This window comes from Schistocerca nitens, chromosome 10, assembly GCF_023898315.1.
Source record: "Schistocerca nitens isolate TAMUIC-IGC-003100 chromosome 10, iqSchNite1.1, whole genome shotgun sequence".
Classification (NCBI taxonomy): domain Eukaryota; kingdom Metazoa; phylum Arthropoda; class Insecta; order Orthoptera; family Acrididae; genus Schistocerca; species Schistocerca nitens.
The window spans coordinates 148,185,108-148,203,177 of record NC_064623.1 but is presented as its reverse complement, the minus strand read 5'-3'; the positions used below and the strand labels follow the sequence as shown (position 1 = coordinate 148,203,177).

At 40.0% G+C, this 18,070-nt stretch overlaps 1 protein-coding gene across 8 annotated transcripts in view; it reads right to left on the bottom strand.

The window, feature by feature from the left end:
- The window catches only part of LOC126210090 (F-box/LRR-repeat protein 17-like), a 110,786-nt gene that overhangs the window by 15,930 nt on the left and 76,786 nt on the right, over positions 1–18,070 (bottom strand). Inside the window, exon 7 of one of the 8 annotated variants that reach the window (XM_049939222.1) lies at positions 10,797–10,898. The exons of the other annotated variants lie outside the window; for them this stretch is intronic. Within the exon in view, the coding sequence (XP_049795179.1) occupies positions 10,802–10,898 (97 nt within the window). The 3' untranslated portion in view covers positions 10,797–10,801. The remainder of the gene's footprint in view (positions 1–10,796; positions 10,899–18,070) is intronic. 8 annotated transcript variants of the gene reach the window in all.

The following is an 18,070-nucleotide window of genomic DNA, read 5'->3' as shown; positions in this document are numbered from 1 at the left end:
GCGCCAAACACGCATACGACCATCATTGGCACCAAGGCAGAAGCGACTCTCATCGCTGAAGACGACACGTCTCCATTCGTCCCTCCATTCACACCTGTCGCGACACCACTGGAGGCGGGCTGCACAATGTTGGGGCGTGAGCGGAAGATGGCCTAACGGTGTGCGGGACCGTAGCCCAGCTTCATGGAGACGGTTGCGAATGGTCCTCGCCGATACCCCAGGAGCAACAGTGTCCCTAATTTGCTGGGAAGTGGCGGTGCGGTCCCCTACGGCACTGCGTAGGATCCTACGGTCTTGGCGTGCATCCGTGCGTCGCTGCGGTCCGGTCCCAGGTCGACGGGCACGTGCACCTTCCGCCGACCACTGGTGACAACATCGATGTACTGTGGAGACCTCATGCCCCACGTGTTGAGCAATTCGGCGGTACGTCCACCCGGCCTCCCGCATGTCCACTATACGCCCTCGCTCAAAGTCCGTCAACTGCACATACGGTTCACGTCCACGCTGTCGCGGCATGCTACCAGTGTTAAAGACTGCGATGGAGCTCCGTATGCCACGGCAAACTGGCTGACACTGACGGTGGCGGTGCACAAATGCTACGCAGCTAGCGCCATTCGACGGCCAACACCGCGGTTGCTGGTGTGTCCGCTGTGCCGTGCGTGTGATCATTGCTTGTACAGCCCTCTCGCAGTGTCCGGAGCAAGTATGGTGGGTCTGACACACCGGTATCAATGTGTTCTTTTTTCCATTTCCAGGAGTGTATTTATGTACACTTGCCTCTCTACTAAAATATTACTACAAGTCACATTCTTGTGAAGAGTACTTTCGCTCCCCACAACATCAGTATAAAGAACAATAAATTGCTCATATATCATGAGGCTTTATCTAAAATTGGTTTTGAGACTTATACCTTTGCATGCATGTCCTCACATGCATGCCTTCACCCACAGGGAAGACTTAGCTTCCAAAAATTAGAAAAATTCAGAATTGCTCACTAGGGAGACTTTTTTTTTTTTTTGTAAAAAGTAAAAATAAATCTTTCTCTCATTCTTTGTTACAACAGTGTTTTTTCATCAGTTTCAATTAACATGTGACTTCAAATTATTAATTTATACATGCAAATATACATAATTGGTTGTACAGGTAGTTTTGTTCTAACAAGCATATTCCAGTGGAGGACCTTTGTTTTAGATGAAAATAGGTTATTTAAATTTTGAAATTATGATTTCTGTTTATTTAGTTTCACTCCACCCTCTTTTCTTTTTTTTCAAACCACTACTAGAGGATTATTACGAGGGCCGTTCAGAAAGTAACCTCCGGTTGATTTAAAAAAATACACCAAGTTAAATAAAAATATTTTAATATATACATCTTACAACTACATCTTTGCACTATTTTTCTACATAGTCTCCATAGCAATTGAGGCACTTATCGTATCTCTTCACAAGCTTTGAAATTCCTTCCGCATAAAAAAATCACCCGCTTGTGCCTGGAGCCAGCCTGTGACCGCATCTTTGAGCTCTTCGTCGTCATCAAACCAATCTTGCTGTCACTATTTCGTACAAGAGAGTCTTAGAAATCTGTGGAAAACCAGTAGACAACTCCGACATTGAGAAATGTCGATTTTCACGAACTTTTGCATCAACTGTCTGAACGAGTTCGTCAGTCACCAATGATGGTCTACCACTCCTCTCTTCATCATGAACGTTTTCTCGTCCACTTTTAAATAAACGTACCCATTCACGGACAACTCCTTCACTCATAACTCTTGGTCCGTACACGGCACAAAGCTCACGATGAATAGCTGCTGCAGAATATCCTTTGGCTGTAAAAAACCTTATGACAGCACGCACTTCACATTTGGCGGGGTTTTCTATTGCAGCACACATTTCAAACTGCCACAAAAACTAAACTAGCGCAGATACGACGTTCACTCGACCACGGCTTGATGCCGACTGACCTGTTGAGTGCGTGAACGCACAGATGGCGTCGCTACTCCCCCCACAACCCGCACTGTGACCAATCGGAGGTTACTTTCTGAACCGCCCTCGTATATGCACTGATACTCCTTTCTATTATATTACATCCTTCCATCTTTTTTAGCTCTTTCTCAACAGCAGGTCTTTTTGATATTGCAATACTGTATGGTTTTATGAAAAATGGTTCATGAGGTTTTACCTGAAGCTCACACTGATAACCCTTTACCCTACCAGGTATGTCACTGAAAACATCACAGTATTCCCACAGCAGATTTTCTAACTGTTGTTTTTGCTCCCCAGATAAATTTTGTGTTTCTGAAATTTTCAAATTTACCAAATTCCCAAATTCAACTTCATCAGTATCAAATCTATGAGTTTCAATATTCTCCAATCTATTTTCTTTTAGTAAATTGATACTGTCAAAATTTCTATTACTCTGATCACCAAGTGTGTTCACAAAATTTGTCTGAATGTATTCCCTTTCACTAGTTTCTATCAGAAGTTTTCTTCCAACCCAATCAAATGCTGTATTTACTTCTACTATCCAATTCATACCCAAAAGAAAATCTTCATTAAATTCCTGAATTACAAAACATCCATGTGTGAACAACTTGCCTTCAATTAAAAATGTCACTAAAGCCTGGCTTTTTACCAATTTACAGCTCTTCCCAGTAGCACCTTTTATCTTTACCCCAACAACTGGCATTTCAACATAATCTTTCCCCGCTTTCAATTTCTTGCTTAACCTTTCAGATATTCACGAGATCTCACTTCCTGTATCAATTAAACATTTACCAATCCATGACTCAATTTGAACTTTTATATAAGGACTGCAAAATTGATCACTTTTCTCAGAACCTGTATCCTCATGTAATAAATCACTTTCAATTTCCCCAAACTTATACTTATCAGAATCATATGGTATACCATTACATGTATTATTTGCCACAGTTATAAAATTTGCACAAGATACAAAATTGTCATTAGTACTCTCTATTATCTCAAATAGCCAAGAATTTTCATCCAAATCACATTGTATACTACTGAAGTACTTATCCTTCAGCTTTTCAAAAATAAAATATCTCATCTTTTTCCACCACTCAGGACATACAGTTTCACATACATTAATAAGCATCTTTCTAAAGTTCTTGTCAAAAGAAATAGTTTCACTGTTCAGCCATAGATTCATAAGAAATGTGTGTGTGTCATTAGTATCTGTCAAAGTTTCACTTAGGCTAGAAGTTATACATGTGTCATCATTATTTGTGTAGTCAGATTCTTTACCAACAACATCAAAATTCACACTTTCACTTACACCCTGTTTGCGAGCCTTATTCATCCTGGTAACATCCCTGGGAATTTCTATAATATTCTCACTATTTAATCCATTTTCAACCATGTGTATACCCCAACTCCCTATTTAAACTAATGAAACACCTTTCCTCAACATCATCATCAATACCATTACTATCATAATCAACTTTATCATCAACATCATTATCATTACACATCTTCAGGTCATACACATTCAAATTATTCCCCAAAATATAATTTCCCCTTTCTAAAGTTACCAAATCCCTTTCACCAATATTTTCATTCTCACAGCATGCATTCTCTCTCTCATTCACGCACGTCTCTGAACTACTACAAATTACATCATCTGACAAAAGTGTTGTTCTTTTCTGCCCAAGTGTAAAACTCTGTTAAATTAAATGAATCACAATTACTTTTAACTACTGTATATTCTTGTGTACTGAAAATTTTATCTTTATCAATATCATCATTATTTTCCTCTTGAAATTTCTTCAATAAGTAACAACTAATGACCTCATGTGATAGCTTAGGTTTGGAACTGTCATTTTTGGGTTTATGATAGTCACATCCATTGGTCCTTTCATCATGCTCACCTTCTGTCTCAACCTTGCGGACCTTCAAGGGGGCGTCTACTCGTTTTTTATTTCCTCAATTACAACTTGTTCCTGCTTGAACTGCTGATTATGGTTCTGCCAATGCCTCTGATCAACATTTCTGTTCCCATTCCTATGCCAAACATTACATGATTGTTGGTAGTTTCTATTGTACTGATCTCTAGCAAAATTTGTGATTTTGATCCCTAAAGTGTTCTCTATTTTGTTGATTATTTCCGCGAAAATGTTGTTCTTGTTTTGGATAAAAATTATGGTCCTTCTTTTGAAAATTGTTATATCCCCCTGAATTTTGACTGACACCATGATAATTGTTTTGTTCCCTTTTTTGAAAGTTATCATTTCCCCAATTTTGATCATTACCTTTCTGAGTAAACCCACTATGTGTTCTTGTTGTTACCCTATCCAACTTTTCAATATAATTGAGAAACTGCTCTACATTACTATCAGGACAATGAACTAAACTCAACTGCATTGCTGATGGCAATCTTCTCTTTAAGGTATCAATTTTGATCAAGTCATCCAAAGGTTTTGTTAAATGAATAAGTTTTTGAAGTTCACTTTTGCAAAATTGTTTCATGTTCCCATCTGATTCTCTATAGTTTCTCCCATTCAAAAATTCACTTTTGATTCTAGTTTGTTTAAGATCATCCCAAAAAATTTCCAGAAATTTTGATCCAAATTCTGAAAAGGTCATCCCCAAAGTTACAATCTGGTTTGCCCAAGTCAAAGCTTCCCCTTCCAAGAATTTTTTCACAAATTTAATTTTTATTTCATCTGGTGAGTGAGGTAAAAAACAATCCTTACAATACTGTATAAAATCAACAAGATGTAAGGGTCCATCTACCGAAAAGTGCTTCACTGGAATATTAGATACAAGATTGCATGTGTTGACATTGTGATTTTTGCTTTGAAATTCAATGTCAAAACTTTCAATTTTTTCGCTAAGTTCTTTGACAGATTTTTTGTTTTCTAAATCATTGCACTCTGCTTTTTTTTTCTAGTGTAACCAAACGATCGTCAGTTTCTTGTTGTACATTTTTTACTAAAACTTTTGTATTCTCATCCAAATTTTTAATTTCCCCTTTTATCTCATTAAAATCAATTAAATCTCTTTCCCTATTTGCCAGTAACTCATTTTTTACAGTATTAATTTCATCACTCAATTTAACATCAATTTCATTTACTTTTGCTTCCACAGATTCAATTTTTTCCTCAACACTGCCAACTCTGTTCGAAAGATCACCCACTTGGGTATTGACTGCTTGGACTTGCAACAAAATGTTATCAATTTTTTCATCCCAGTAAGTCTTATTGTCATCAACTGATTGTTTAATTTCTTTCGTGAAATTTACAAGAAAACTTTTTAAATCAAATTGATCGGTTCTTTCTGTTTCATTTGACCTGTCCTGATTTTCGAAGTCTATTAAATTACTACTTTCTACTTTAGGCACAATACTCACGAAAATCTCATAAGTCATTGTGAAGAAAAAAAATTTATACACAACAATACAAAACAAGATAAAAAGATTGTTTTAACAAAATACGTGGGTTTCGTGACTTATCTGGAACACTCTTCTACTGTTGCAAATCCACGTTTTCCATCCATGTGATTGTTGACCAAATTCTTGAAGTATTTTCTTCTGTCGAAAATTATATATATATATATATATTTTTTTTGCCGAAACATTTCTTCTCCAAAACTTTTACTTCCCGATGAACACAAATACTGTAACACACATTCTGAAAAAACTGGTATTAACACACAAAAATTTTCTTCCTCGTAGCACTGTTGAAGATCATGTGAACACAATATCCCGGGTACAGTCCCCAGTTGAAATATGGTATCCCTACTGAGACACAAAGTTGGAATATGCTCACTATTTTTTTTTATTTACTTAAATTTGGCATATTTAGTGACAGTAACTTTTCCCTTAGATGTATACAAGGCGATATTAGTCTTGGCTTCAGTTGTCTAATAGAGTATGATTCCACAATGCATCTTTATTGGCTGCAGAAATGACCTGGTTCAACGTGTTTGCCTCATTTTCGGTGCTTCAAATACCATTTCTTCGAATGTAGTTTCTTCTTATAGTTTATTAAAAAAAATAGTAACATAATTCAAAATTATTTATTACGGCAACCTTCACATTGTTCTTCTGTCAACACACACCAAGAGTTAACTGCCAACAGACTACAGTCAAAGACGACTGCAGCGTCAAAGACATTTTACACAAAAAACAAGCTTCCACTTGTAATCAGTCTCTTTGCTATTCTTCGATACATTTACTAATAGTAATCAATATGCTTTAATTCTCAAAAATATAAGTAAATTAACATATAATAAGGCAAATTATAAAAAAAAATTCTGACAAAAAATAAGAAAACGACCTGCCAGTGCTTTCATTCGGTAAGTCACATCATCTTTGTTTTTTTTATATATATGGTTATAATAGAGGGAAACATTCCACGTAGGAAAAATATATCTAAAAACAAAGATGATGTGACTTACCAAATGAAAGTGCTGGCAGGTCGACAGACACACAAACAAACACAAACATACACACAAAATTCAAGCTTTCGCAACAAACTGTTGCCTCATGAGGAAAGAGGGAAGGAGAGGGAAAGACGAAAGGATGTGGGTTTTAAGTGAGAGGGTAAGGAGTCATTCCAATCCCGGGAGTGGAAAGACTTACCTTAGGGGGAAAAAAGGACGGGTATACACTCGCACACACACACACACACATATATCCATCCACACATATACAGACACAAGCAGACATATTTAAAGACAAAGAGTTTGGGCAGAGATGTCAGTCGAGGCAGAAGTGCAGAGGCAAAGATGTTGTTGAATGACAGGTGAGGTGTGAGTGGCGGCAACTTGAAATTAGCGGAGATTGAGGCCTGGTGGATAACGGGAAGAGAGGATATATTGAAGAGCAAGTTCCCATCTCCGGAGTTCGGATAGGTTGGTGTTAGTGGGAAGTATCCAGATAACCCAGACGGTGTAACACTGTGCCAAGATGTGCTGGCCGTGCACCAAGGCATGTTTAGCCACAGGGTGATCCTCATTACCAACAAACACTGTCTCCCTGTGTCCATTCATGCGAATGGACAGTTTGTTGCTGGTCATTCCCACATAGAATGCGTCACAGTGTAGGCAGGTCAGTTGGTAGATCACGTGGGTGCTTTCACACGTGGCTCTGCCTTTGATCGTGTACACCTTCCGGGTTGCAGGACTGGAGTAGGTGGTGGTGGTGGGAGAGTGCATGGGACAGGTTTTACACCGGGGGCGGTTACAAGGGTAGGAGCCAGAGGGTAGGGAAGGTGGTTTGGGGATTTCATAGGGATGAACTAACAGGTTACGAAGGTTAGGTGGACGGCGGAAAGACACTCTTGGTTGAGTGGGGAGGATTTCATGAAGGATGGATCTCATTTCAGGGCAGGATTTGAGGAAGTCGTATCCCTGCTGGAGAGCCACATTCAGAGTCTGATCCAGTCCCGGAAAGTATCCTGTCACAAGTGGGGCACTTTTGTGGTTCTTCTGTGGGAGGTTCTGGGTTTGAGAGGATGAGGAAGTGGCTCTGGTTATTTGCTTCTGTACCAGGTCGGGAGGGTAGTTGCGGGATGCGAAAGCTGTTGTCAGGTTGTTGGTGTAATGCTTCAGGGATTCTGGACTGGAGCAGATTCGTTTGCCATGAAGACCTAGGCTGTAGGGAAGGGACCGTTTGATGTGGAATGGGTGGCAGCTGTCGTAATGGAGGTACTGTTGCTTGTTGGTGGGTTTGATGTGGACGGACGTGTGAAGCTGGCCATTGGATAGGTGGAGATCAACATCAAGGAAAGTGGCATGGGATTTGGAGTAGGACCAGGTGAATCTGATGGAACCAAAGGAGTTGAGGTTGGAGAGGAAATTCTGGAGTTCTTCTTCACTGTGAGTCCAGATCATGAAGATGTCATCAATAAATCTGTACCAAACTTTGGGTTGGCAGGCCTGGGTAACCAAGAAGGCTTCCTCTAAGCGACCCATGAATAGGTTGGCGTACGAAGGGGCCATCCTGGTACCCATGGCTGTTCCCTTTAATTGTTGGTATGTTTGGCCTTCAAAAGTGAAGAAGTTGTGGGTCAGCATGAAGCTGGCTAAGGTAATGACGAAAGAGGTTTTAGGTAGGGTGGCAGGTGATCGGCGTGAAAGGAAGTGCTCCATCGCTGCGAGGCCCTGGATGTGCGAGATATTTGTGTATAAGGAAGTGGCATCAATGGTTACAAGGATGGTTTCTGGGGGTAACGGATTGGGTAAGGATCCCAGGCGTTCGAGAAAGTGTTTGGTGTCTTTGAGGAAGGATGGGAGACTGCACGTAATGGGTTGAAGGTGTTGATCTACGTAGGCAGAGATACGTTCTGTTGGGGCTTGGTAACCAGCTACAATGGGGCGGCCGGGATGATTGGGTTTGTGAATTTTAGGAAGAAGATAGAAGGTAGGGGTGCGGGGTGTCGGTGGGGTCATGAGGTTGATGGAGTCATGTGAAAGGTTTTGTAAGGGCCCTAAGGTTCTGAGGATTCCTTGAAGCTCCGCCTGGACATCCGGAATGGGATTACCTTGGCAAACTTTGTATGTGGTGTTGTCTGAAAGCTGACGAAGTCCCTCAGCCACATACTCCCGATGATCAAGTACCACGGTCGTGGAACCCTTGTCCGCCGGAAGAATGACGATGGACCGGTCAGCCTTCAGATCACGGATATCCTGGGCTTCAGCAGTGGTGATGTTGGGAGTAGGATTAAGGTTTTTTAAGAAGGACTGAGAGGCAAGGCTGGAAGTCAGAAATTCCTGGAAGGTTTGGAGAGGGTGATTTTGAGGAAAAGGAGGTGGGTCCCGCTGTGGTGGAGGATGGAACTGTTCCAGGCAGGGTTCAATTTGGATAGTGTCTTGGGGAGTTGGATCATTAGGGGTAGGATTAGGATCATTTTTCTTCGTGGCAAAGTGACACTTCCAGCAGAGAGTACGAGTGTAGGACAGTAAATCATGACGAGGGCTGTTTGGTTGAATCTGGGAGTGGGGCTGAAGGTGAGGCCTTTGGATAGCACAGAGGTTTCGGATTGGGAGAGAGGTTTGGAGGAAAGGTTAACTACTGAATTAGGGTGTTGTAGTACCAGATTGTGTTGATCGGAATTTTGAGGTTTTGGAGGGAGTGGAGCTGGAAGTGGGAGATTGAGTAGATGGGAGAGACTGGGTTTGTGTGCAATGAGAGGTGGTTGAGGTTTGCTGGAAAGGTTGTGAAGGGTGAGTGAGTTGCCTTTCCGGAGGTGGGAAACCAGGAGATTGGATAGTTTTTTGAGGTGAAGGGTAGCATGCTATTCTAATTTGTGGTTGGCCTGTAGGAGGATGCTTTGAATAGCCGGTGTGGATGTGGGAGAGGAAAGATTGAGGACTTTTATTAAGGATAGGAGTTGACGGGTGTGTTCATTGGCTGAGTTGATGTGTAGGTGAAGGATTAGGTGGGTGAGGGCAATGGATTGTTCAGTTTGGAACTGGTATAGGGACTGATGGAAAGAAGGGTTGCAGCCAGAGATGGGAACTTTGAATGTGAGGCCTTTGGGGGTTATGTCAAATGTCAGACAAGCCTGAGAAAATAAAATATGCGAGCGTAATCTGGCTAGGGTGAAGGCATGTTTGCAGAGGGAATGTAAATAAAAGTTAATGGGGTCATTGTGGGGGTGTTGTGAGGGTGACATGGTATTAGAAAGTGGAAAGTGTAACATTCCACGTAGGAAAAATATATCTAAAAACAAAGATGATGTGACTTACCAAATGAAAGTGCTGGCAGGTCGAGAGACACACAAACAAACACAAACATACACACAAAATTCAAGCTTTCGCAGCAAACTGTTGCCTCATCAGGTAAGAGGGTAGGAGAGGGAAAGACGAAAGGATGTGGGTTTTAGGGGAGAGGGTAAGGAGTCATTCCAATCCCAGGAGCGGAAAGACTTACCTTAGGGGGAAAAAAGGACGGGTATACACTCACACACACACACACACACACACACACACACACATATCCATCCACACATATACACATATACAGACACAAGCAGACAGTGTCTGTATATGTGTGGATGGATATGTGTGTGTGTGTGCGCGAGTGTATACCCGTCCTTTTTTCCCCTTCCGCTCCCGGGATTGGAATGACTCCTTACCCTCTCCCTTAAAACCCACATCCTTTTGTCTTTCCGTCTCCTTCCCTCTTTCCCTATATATATATATAAAATAAAGATGATGTGACTTACCAAATGAAAGTGCTGGCAGGTCGACAGACACACAAACAAACACAAACATACACACAAAATTCAAGCTTTCGCAACAAACTGTTGCCTCATCAGGAATGTGTGTATGTTTGTGTTTGTTTGTGTGTCTGTCGACCTGCCAGCACTTTCATTTGGTAAGTCACATCATCTTTATTTTAGATATATTTTTCCTACGTGGAATGTTTCCCTCTATTATAACTATATATATATATATATATATATATATATATATATATATATATATATATATATATATATATATATATATTAGTACCTCTTGGAGAAGTTTAACTGTTCTTAAGAATTTGTTATCCAGTCAGCTGCTAAATGTTTTTTTGAGTTATTACTATTGGGGCCTTCAGACGACAAATAATTTGAATTTCTGGTCAATAAGGCCTTCAGCCATGAGTGCCACTTGCTTAAGAATTTTTTATTAAACATTGTGTCTTAACAGCCAGATTTGATAACTGTTCCTTATTGTCAGCCTTGTTTGCAATTGGTTCCAAATAAAGTGTACGTGACTAAAAAAAAAAAAAAATCTTTGCGACCAACGGTAACTGAGTAAGGCCCCATCCACACTGAATCCTACCTTCATTAAGTACCACATCTCAGTCCACATGATGCTGTTTTTGGTTGAAATTCAAGAATTTCAGAACAAACTTTGCTGCTACATGTTTCATGCCCAAAATATCTGAAAAAAAAAAAAAAACTGCTTAGTATGAAGACACAGGAATCACATAATCATCAGTAACCTCTCTGATGGTGATTCAGTGATTTCCAGGAAAAAAATAATTTTCTTACTTCTTCCACACTGTCATCAGTAACTGATGTGCTAAGGCGTCCAAGGCAGTCACCATCTTCAATGTCTTTTCAACTCTCTTTGAAACATTTATACAACTCAGACGAGATCTGCTAAAAGCCAGTCAACAATTCAAATTCCGTGCTGCACTTTATTCCATATTCCAAGAGAAATTTAATGCAGACTCTTTGATCCATCAGCTTTGAAAGTAAAAATTTGCCGAGCACTTGAACACACATATAACCTATTCAACTGCCAACAATAAACTAAATATTCAAAACAGCTGAAAATGCAAACACACATCAGAAATGTGTGTACCAATATGATAAAGAAACTGGAAAAACCGCAAGCTCTGAGAACATTGCTGCTGCCGTATCAAGTTTTAATGATGACCAGAATGAAATTTCCACTCTGCAATGGAGTGTGTGGTGATATGAAACTTTCTGGCAGATTAAACCTTTGTGGTCTATCACTAGAGCACTTGTCCACAAAAGACAAAGGTCGCGAGTTCAGACATGTGCAACATCACTAGACATTTCTCACCTAATACAGTGTGTCATTTTTCTTCTCTCTTGCTCTGCACACTATACAGTTTCTGGAGGATGTTTTCTTGATGGCATTGGGGAGAAGGGGGATAAACCTAGCAAAATGTGCCCAATTTGCTGCTTGCACTTTTAATGGGTAATCCCATAATGAAGCCATCCATGTCTAGAATAGTCTGGTAGAATGACCATTTCTATTATGTCCTCAGCCAGCTGACTTCTAAACTGATTAAAACAAGAGTTTTCTCCTGTCACTTAGTTTAGTGTGACATATGAATTGAAAATCCCAATGTTCATCAGGTACTAGAAAATTTTGTTCTATCCTTTGGCATATCTTCTCATGACAGAGAAAGATAACAACTGCTGGTCTTGTCTGTCAACTGCATTCATTGAATTACTTGTGTTGTATAACTGCTTGGGACTTCTGGACTGGGGTTTTGGTTTTCCTGTCAGTTTTTCCTGTTGCCATCATACCAACATCTGTATGGATAGTTGATAGAATATTTACTTCTTTTATATCCATCCACTTCAGAGCCATGAGCTTGTCTGAAAATAATACGACAGGAAAGTGTACCAGCTGTCAACATATACCATTTTCTAGATACAGTTTCAGGAGGTCCATACCAACAGCTTCATTAATCAGGATTTCTTTATTGTTTGGCTCGGGTTTTTTTCCTGAATAAACACCAAATTCTGAACAGTAGCAAGTATTTCACTCACAGATTTTGAAGAACTTTGTTCCGAAATACACCCTTTTTTGGGAACTGAACTGGATGCAGCATTCTACCTCAGGATTTCATGAGGCTTCCATCAATTGCAATACCTTCTTTAGCATACTTATCACTTTGCAAATTTTGTTTCAGATGGCCAACAAGATGCTCAAACTTGTTCAGACAGTTGCAGGGTCAGCATTTTCACTGTTTACAACACAAAGGAACCTAGAAATACAATATGTGACCAAAAGTAGCCGGACACTCCCAAAAACATATGTTTTTCATATTAGGTGCACTGTGCTGCCACCTACTGCCAGGTACTCAATATCAGCGACCCCAGTAGTCATTAGACATTGTGAGAGAGCAGAATGGGGCTCTCTGCAGAACTCACGGACTTCGAACATGGTCAGGTGACTGGGTGTCACTTGTGTCACACGTCTGTATGCAAGATTTCCACTTCCTAATCATCCCTAGGTCCACTGTGTCTGTTGTGATAGTGAAGTGGGTATGTGAAGGGACATGTACAGCACAAAACTGTACAGGCCAACCTTATCTGTTGACTGACAGAGACCGCTGACAGTTGAAGAGAGTGGTAATTTGTAATAGGCAGGCATCTATCAAGACCACCACACAGGAATTCCAAACTGCATCAGGATACACTGCAAGTACTATAATAGTTAGGCACAAGGTGAGAAAACTTTGATTTCATGGTCGAGCGGCTGCTCATAAGCCACACATCAGGCCGGTAAATGCCAAACAACATCTCGCTTGGTGTAAGGAGTGTAAGCAATGGATGATTGAACAGTGGAAAAACATTGTGTGGAATGATGAATCGCAGTACTCAGTGTGATGATCTGATGGCAGGGTGTGGGTAAGGCGAATGTCCAGTGAATGTCATCGGCCAGCGTATGTAGTGCCAACAGTAAAATTTGGAGGCAGTGATGTTATAGTGTGGTGATGTTTTTCATGGAGGGGACTTGCACCCCTCGTTTTGTGTGGTACTATCACAGCACAGGACTTTCTTGATGTTTTCAGCACCTTCTTGCTTCCCACTATTGAAGAGCAATTGAGGGATGGCAATTGCATCTTTCAATGCAGTCGAGCACTTGTTCATAATGCATGGCCTGTGATGGAGTGGTTACAAGACAAAAACATCCCTGTAACGTCCTAGCCTGCACAGATTCCTATAATCCTATAGAACACCTCTGAGATGTTTTGGAATGCTGACTTCGTGCCAGGCCTCACTGACTGACATCGATACCTCACCTCAGTGCAGCACTCCATGAAGAATGGGCTTCCATTTCCCAAGAACCCTTCCAGCACCTCATTGAAAATATGCCTGCGAGAGTGGAAGCTGTTATCAAGGCTAAGGGTTGACCAAACCATACTGAATTCCAGTATTACCAATGGAGGGTGCCACGAACTTGTAAGTCATTTTCAACCAGGTATCCGGATACCTTTGATCACATAGCGTATATAAGAATCTTCTATATGGAATAATGTGAGAAAAGAAAGGAGTACAATTTTTTTATCTTTTTGGGACCAGTATGACTGATGTTCGGCTTCTTGACCTGTGCCATAAGAATACATACTGCAAAATATGTTTGAATTTTGTCTGATGTTGTAGGACACCAAGCACTGTTTGATTCCGAATTAGGACATTTTTTTAATAACAATCTGTTGCATATCTATTTCTTTCTACTGCTACATCCTCCCAGAAAGACACATGAACCATTTTTCTGTACATATCTAAGGGGGCTGGTTGTTGAGAGAGTTGTCTTTGACCCCCAGGATTGATACCACTAGAATCAGAAAATGAAATTTTAAAAGGTTTATTCTGATTTATTCACCTTTTCGTTTTTCTGCCTTGAGTTTTTCAGCAACACTCACACCTGCTGCTGCAACATCAGTGTCACCATCTGTTTCATTTGCCTCACTGTCATCATTATCAGAACTATCAGAAACATCACGTTCAGGAAATATTACTTTCAAGGGACATCACTTTCAAGAAACATTGCTGTAACTTTTATTCAAAAGAATTTTTATGTCCTTGTCCGAGGGAAACTTTTTGAAATACAGCATTGCTTGCTATTACACTGCTGGTGAAAAAGCCTAAAAATGATTGCTTATATCTCCCAAAATACCAAAAGAAATCAAATGTGGTATACATCACTAAATAGATCAATTTTTCAGCTTTCCAATGATATATAATGCACCACACACCATCTATTGACAGAAAATAAGAAACACTAAGAAGAAGCTATAGCTGACTGTACTACCAGCCAACAATGTAACAGCAGCTTGAAACTTGCAGCCAGCTGTATAAGCCAATGGGTTAATAAATGTCAATACGGTACTGAGTGAAATGCTTTTCCAAAGTCAGAACACAGTGTTCTCCTGGCTGGATAGATCAGTGGCTTTCCAGTTGTCATGTAGGAAAAACAAGAGGTAGGTTTTGCATCACAAGTATTTTTGTACTCCGTGCTTGTTGGCACGAAAGAAAATCATTCTGTTTGTGATAACTCATTACATTTGAGTGCAAAACGTATTCTAAAATTCTGCAATAGGTGGATTTCAGAGAGATCTGATGGCAGCTTCACGAATCACTTCTGCTACCAATCATATAGAGGGTATGATCTGTGCTTTCTTCTAACAGACAGGTAGTTTCTTGTTTGAGTGATCCATAGTAAATTACTCTAAAATAGGTGCTGGCCCATACATAATTTCTGTCTAGAACCCAAGGATTCCACGGAACTAGTTCACTCTAGCACTTTCAGCTGTTTCTCGAGGACAATTACACTAACATTTATATCACTCTTCTTTTCAATGGTGTGAGAACTGAACTGGGGCAGTCCTCCTGTTATTTCCTTTGTGAAAAACATTTTAAACTGCAGTACAACATATCTGCTTTTGCTCGGCTACACTCAGTATGAGTTACTGTTTTACCACGAGACTCTGGGCATTAACTTCGGGGCCACTAATTGTCTTTTTGGTCAGTGTGGATTTTGTTTGAGTTCAGAAGAGTCCTTTTGATAAGATTGTGCCACAGTTGTTGTTGAGCTGGAAGTGTGACTGAACCAAGTACAATAGTGAGAAAATTTTCGAGATTGTTATGTGTGCAAGCTATGTTGCAAAGAAACTTTTTTTCTGAGATTAAGAAGGAACAGGGGTATTTCTAAAGGGGGTGGGGGGTGGGGGCATTATCTGATATGATAAAGATTGATGATAAGAATTTCTAGAAATACCGGTATAACAGTTTGTCTAGGATAGCATTGAATGATCCTTTAGAGTCAGTCATAAGAATAAATTAAAAAATAAAATAAAACATAAGAATAAAATTAAAAAAATAAGAATAAAATAAAAAATAAAAAAGAATAAATTAATAAATTAATAAATAAAATTTCCAATACTGTGTATGTTTTAAAACCAGCGGAAGTGGGATGAGATGGAGCAGACATGTACTCTTCCCTTTCCAAACTCATTTCTGAACACAATTGAGCACAGCAGCAGAGTTCAAGGAGGTGTGAGGCAACTGTGTTTGACCACTGTTACTCAGGAAAGCACAGAATGGCTGTGGGAGAAGCGAGGCCACTAGAAGTTGGAGAAAACTGTGTTTCTGGAGAGCAGCGAAAGAGACACCCCGAATGTTCTGGAAGGTTGATATAGGAGCATCTAACGTTAAATTAAAAGGAAGATACGGTTTTGAGAGGAGAGCTATTCCTTGGCAACAGTAGAATGGACTTGTCCCTGCACACTGAAGGGGATAGACATGAAATGGTCAATAAAAATATTTTACAATAAGAATTATGAATGTTATGCAAGGTGATGTATCTGACATCAGATGTTCGTTGAGGCTCAACATGATGAACATTGGCTGAGTGCAGACACTGACACTTGAGGCAGCACAACCTCACTGATGCTCTAAGCAGAATTGGTAGATTATCTGATGTTACAAATTAAAACCATGTACACCTATGACAGTCTACTGCACAATGTCTCTCAAATGCATTGGTACATGGGCTATGGACACTATCTTGCAGTGTATATTGTGGAAGATGATTGTGTTTCGCCTTATGGTCATAATTGAGTGGGGAAAATCAACAATAGTGCTGGATCTTATTGTGAATGGTGCCGAGCAGTGTCTTAAATATCCTAGTGTTTCACAGATAAAGTCCCTTATGGCACCATATTTCATACAGCCCCCTTTGCATGAGCAGGTGTAATGATGGCCCATTGGCTTATCTTCCACTGGTGTTGCTAGTTCATAGAGAGCACAGTGGGTGACAGTTACTCAGAATTATTGGTCCCATGAATGTTACTCAAATTCTAACATGATATATAACATGATGCATATATATCTTTGAGTTGGAATATGATAAATATGTATACCAATAATGAAAACTCCTGGATGGAAAAATACGTAAGATATGTGAAAAGCAACCACTTACTTTGTAGTGTAACGTGTGACTTTGGTGGAGTGATGTGCCGCAAAAATGAATGATGATTGCCAGTGTAAAAAGTTTAGTTAGGTACTGAATTTGTATAACCTGACGTTTGGCTGTACGTTTTATTTATGCTCACATATCACGAGACAGATCAACACAGCGTATATGCTAGTTGGGCCAATGACAGACATCTTAAATTCATTCGTGGTGGAATGTAATGCACCTGCCACTGTTCAGGCATAGTACGGAGGTGGACTGTGTAAAGATTTTTGTGGTCACTATTAGTTATCTATATTACCAGCCTGGCCATGTTGTTACATCTGAAGACAGCAGACTCATTTCTCCAAGATGCAAAGTCTGTGTCAGCTATAAATCTAAAAGACCGATTATGAAAAAATAAATTCATGTGCTGTATTTCACTGCCATTGTATACATTATGGTTTATACTTTATTACAGTGTACAACTTTAAATAAATTCACAATAAAGACTGGTCTTTGTCATTTGCACTAGACAGATGGAATATCCCATCACTTTTCAAGAATGTAATAGATTACACCTCAGTGGTAACTGCTAGTCAGACGGCTTATTCCGAGTAGTCAGGTCCAGCCTTAGAGATACAGTGTGAACCACGGAAGAAAAGTGGCTGTGACAATGCCTATGACATAGTGGGGAGAAGGGAAAACCTGTATCTGCATATCCAGTTGGAATCTGTTAACTAACACAGACCATTTTTGGATGTAGTCCATATCAAACTATTTGTGATGGTCCACATAATTAACCAACTTCATTATGCACGGTCATTATAAATGAGAAAATAAAATTTACCGAACGAAAGCGCTGGCAGGTCGATAGACACACAAACAAACACAAACACACACACAAAATTCAAGCTTTCGCAACAAACTGTTGCCTCATCAGGAAAGAGGGGAAGGAGAGGGAAAGACGAAAGGATGTGGGTTTTAAGGGAGAGGGTAAGGAGTCATTCCAATCCCGGGAGCGGAAAGACTTACCTTAGGAGGCAACAGTTTGTTGCGAAAGCTTGAATTTTGTGTGTGTGTTTGTGTGTCTATCGACCTGCCAGCGCTTTCGTTCGATAAGTCACATCATCTTTGTTTTTAGATATATTTTTCCCACGTGGAATGTTTCCCTCTATTATACAGGGTGATTCAAAAAGAATACCACAACTTTAGGAATTTAAAACTCTGCAACGACAAAAGGCAGAGCTAAGCACTATCTGTCGGCGAATTAAGGGAGCTATAAAGTTTCATTTAGTTGTACATTTGTTCGCTTGAGGCGCTGTTGACTAGGCCCAAATGGAAACAGATGAATCTTTCGTTTCAAAGATTGTGTTTAGTGATGAAGC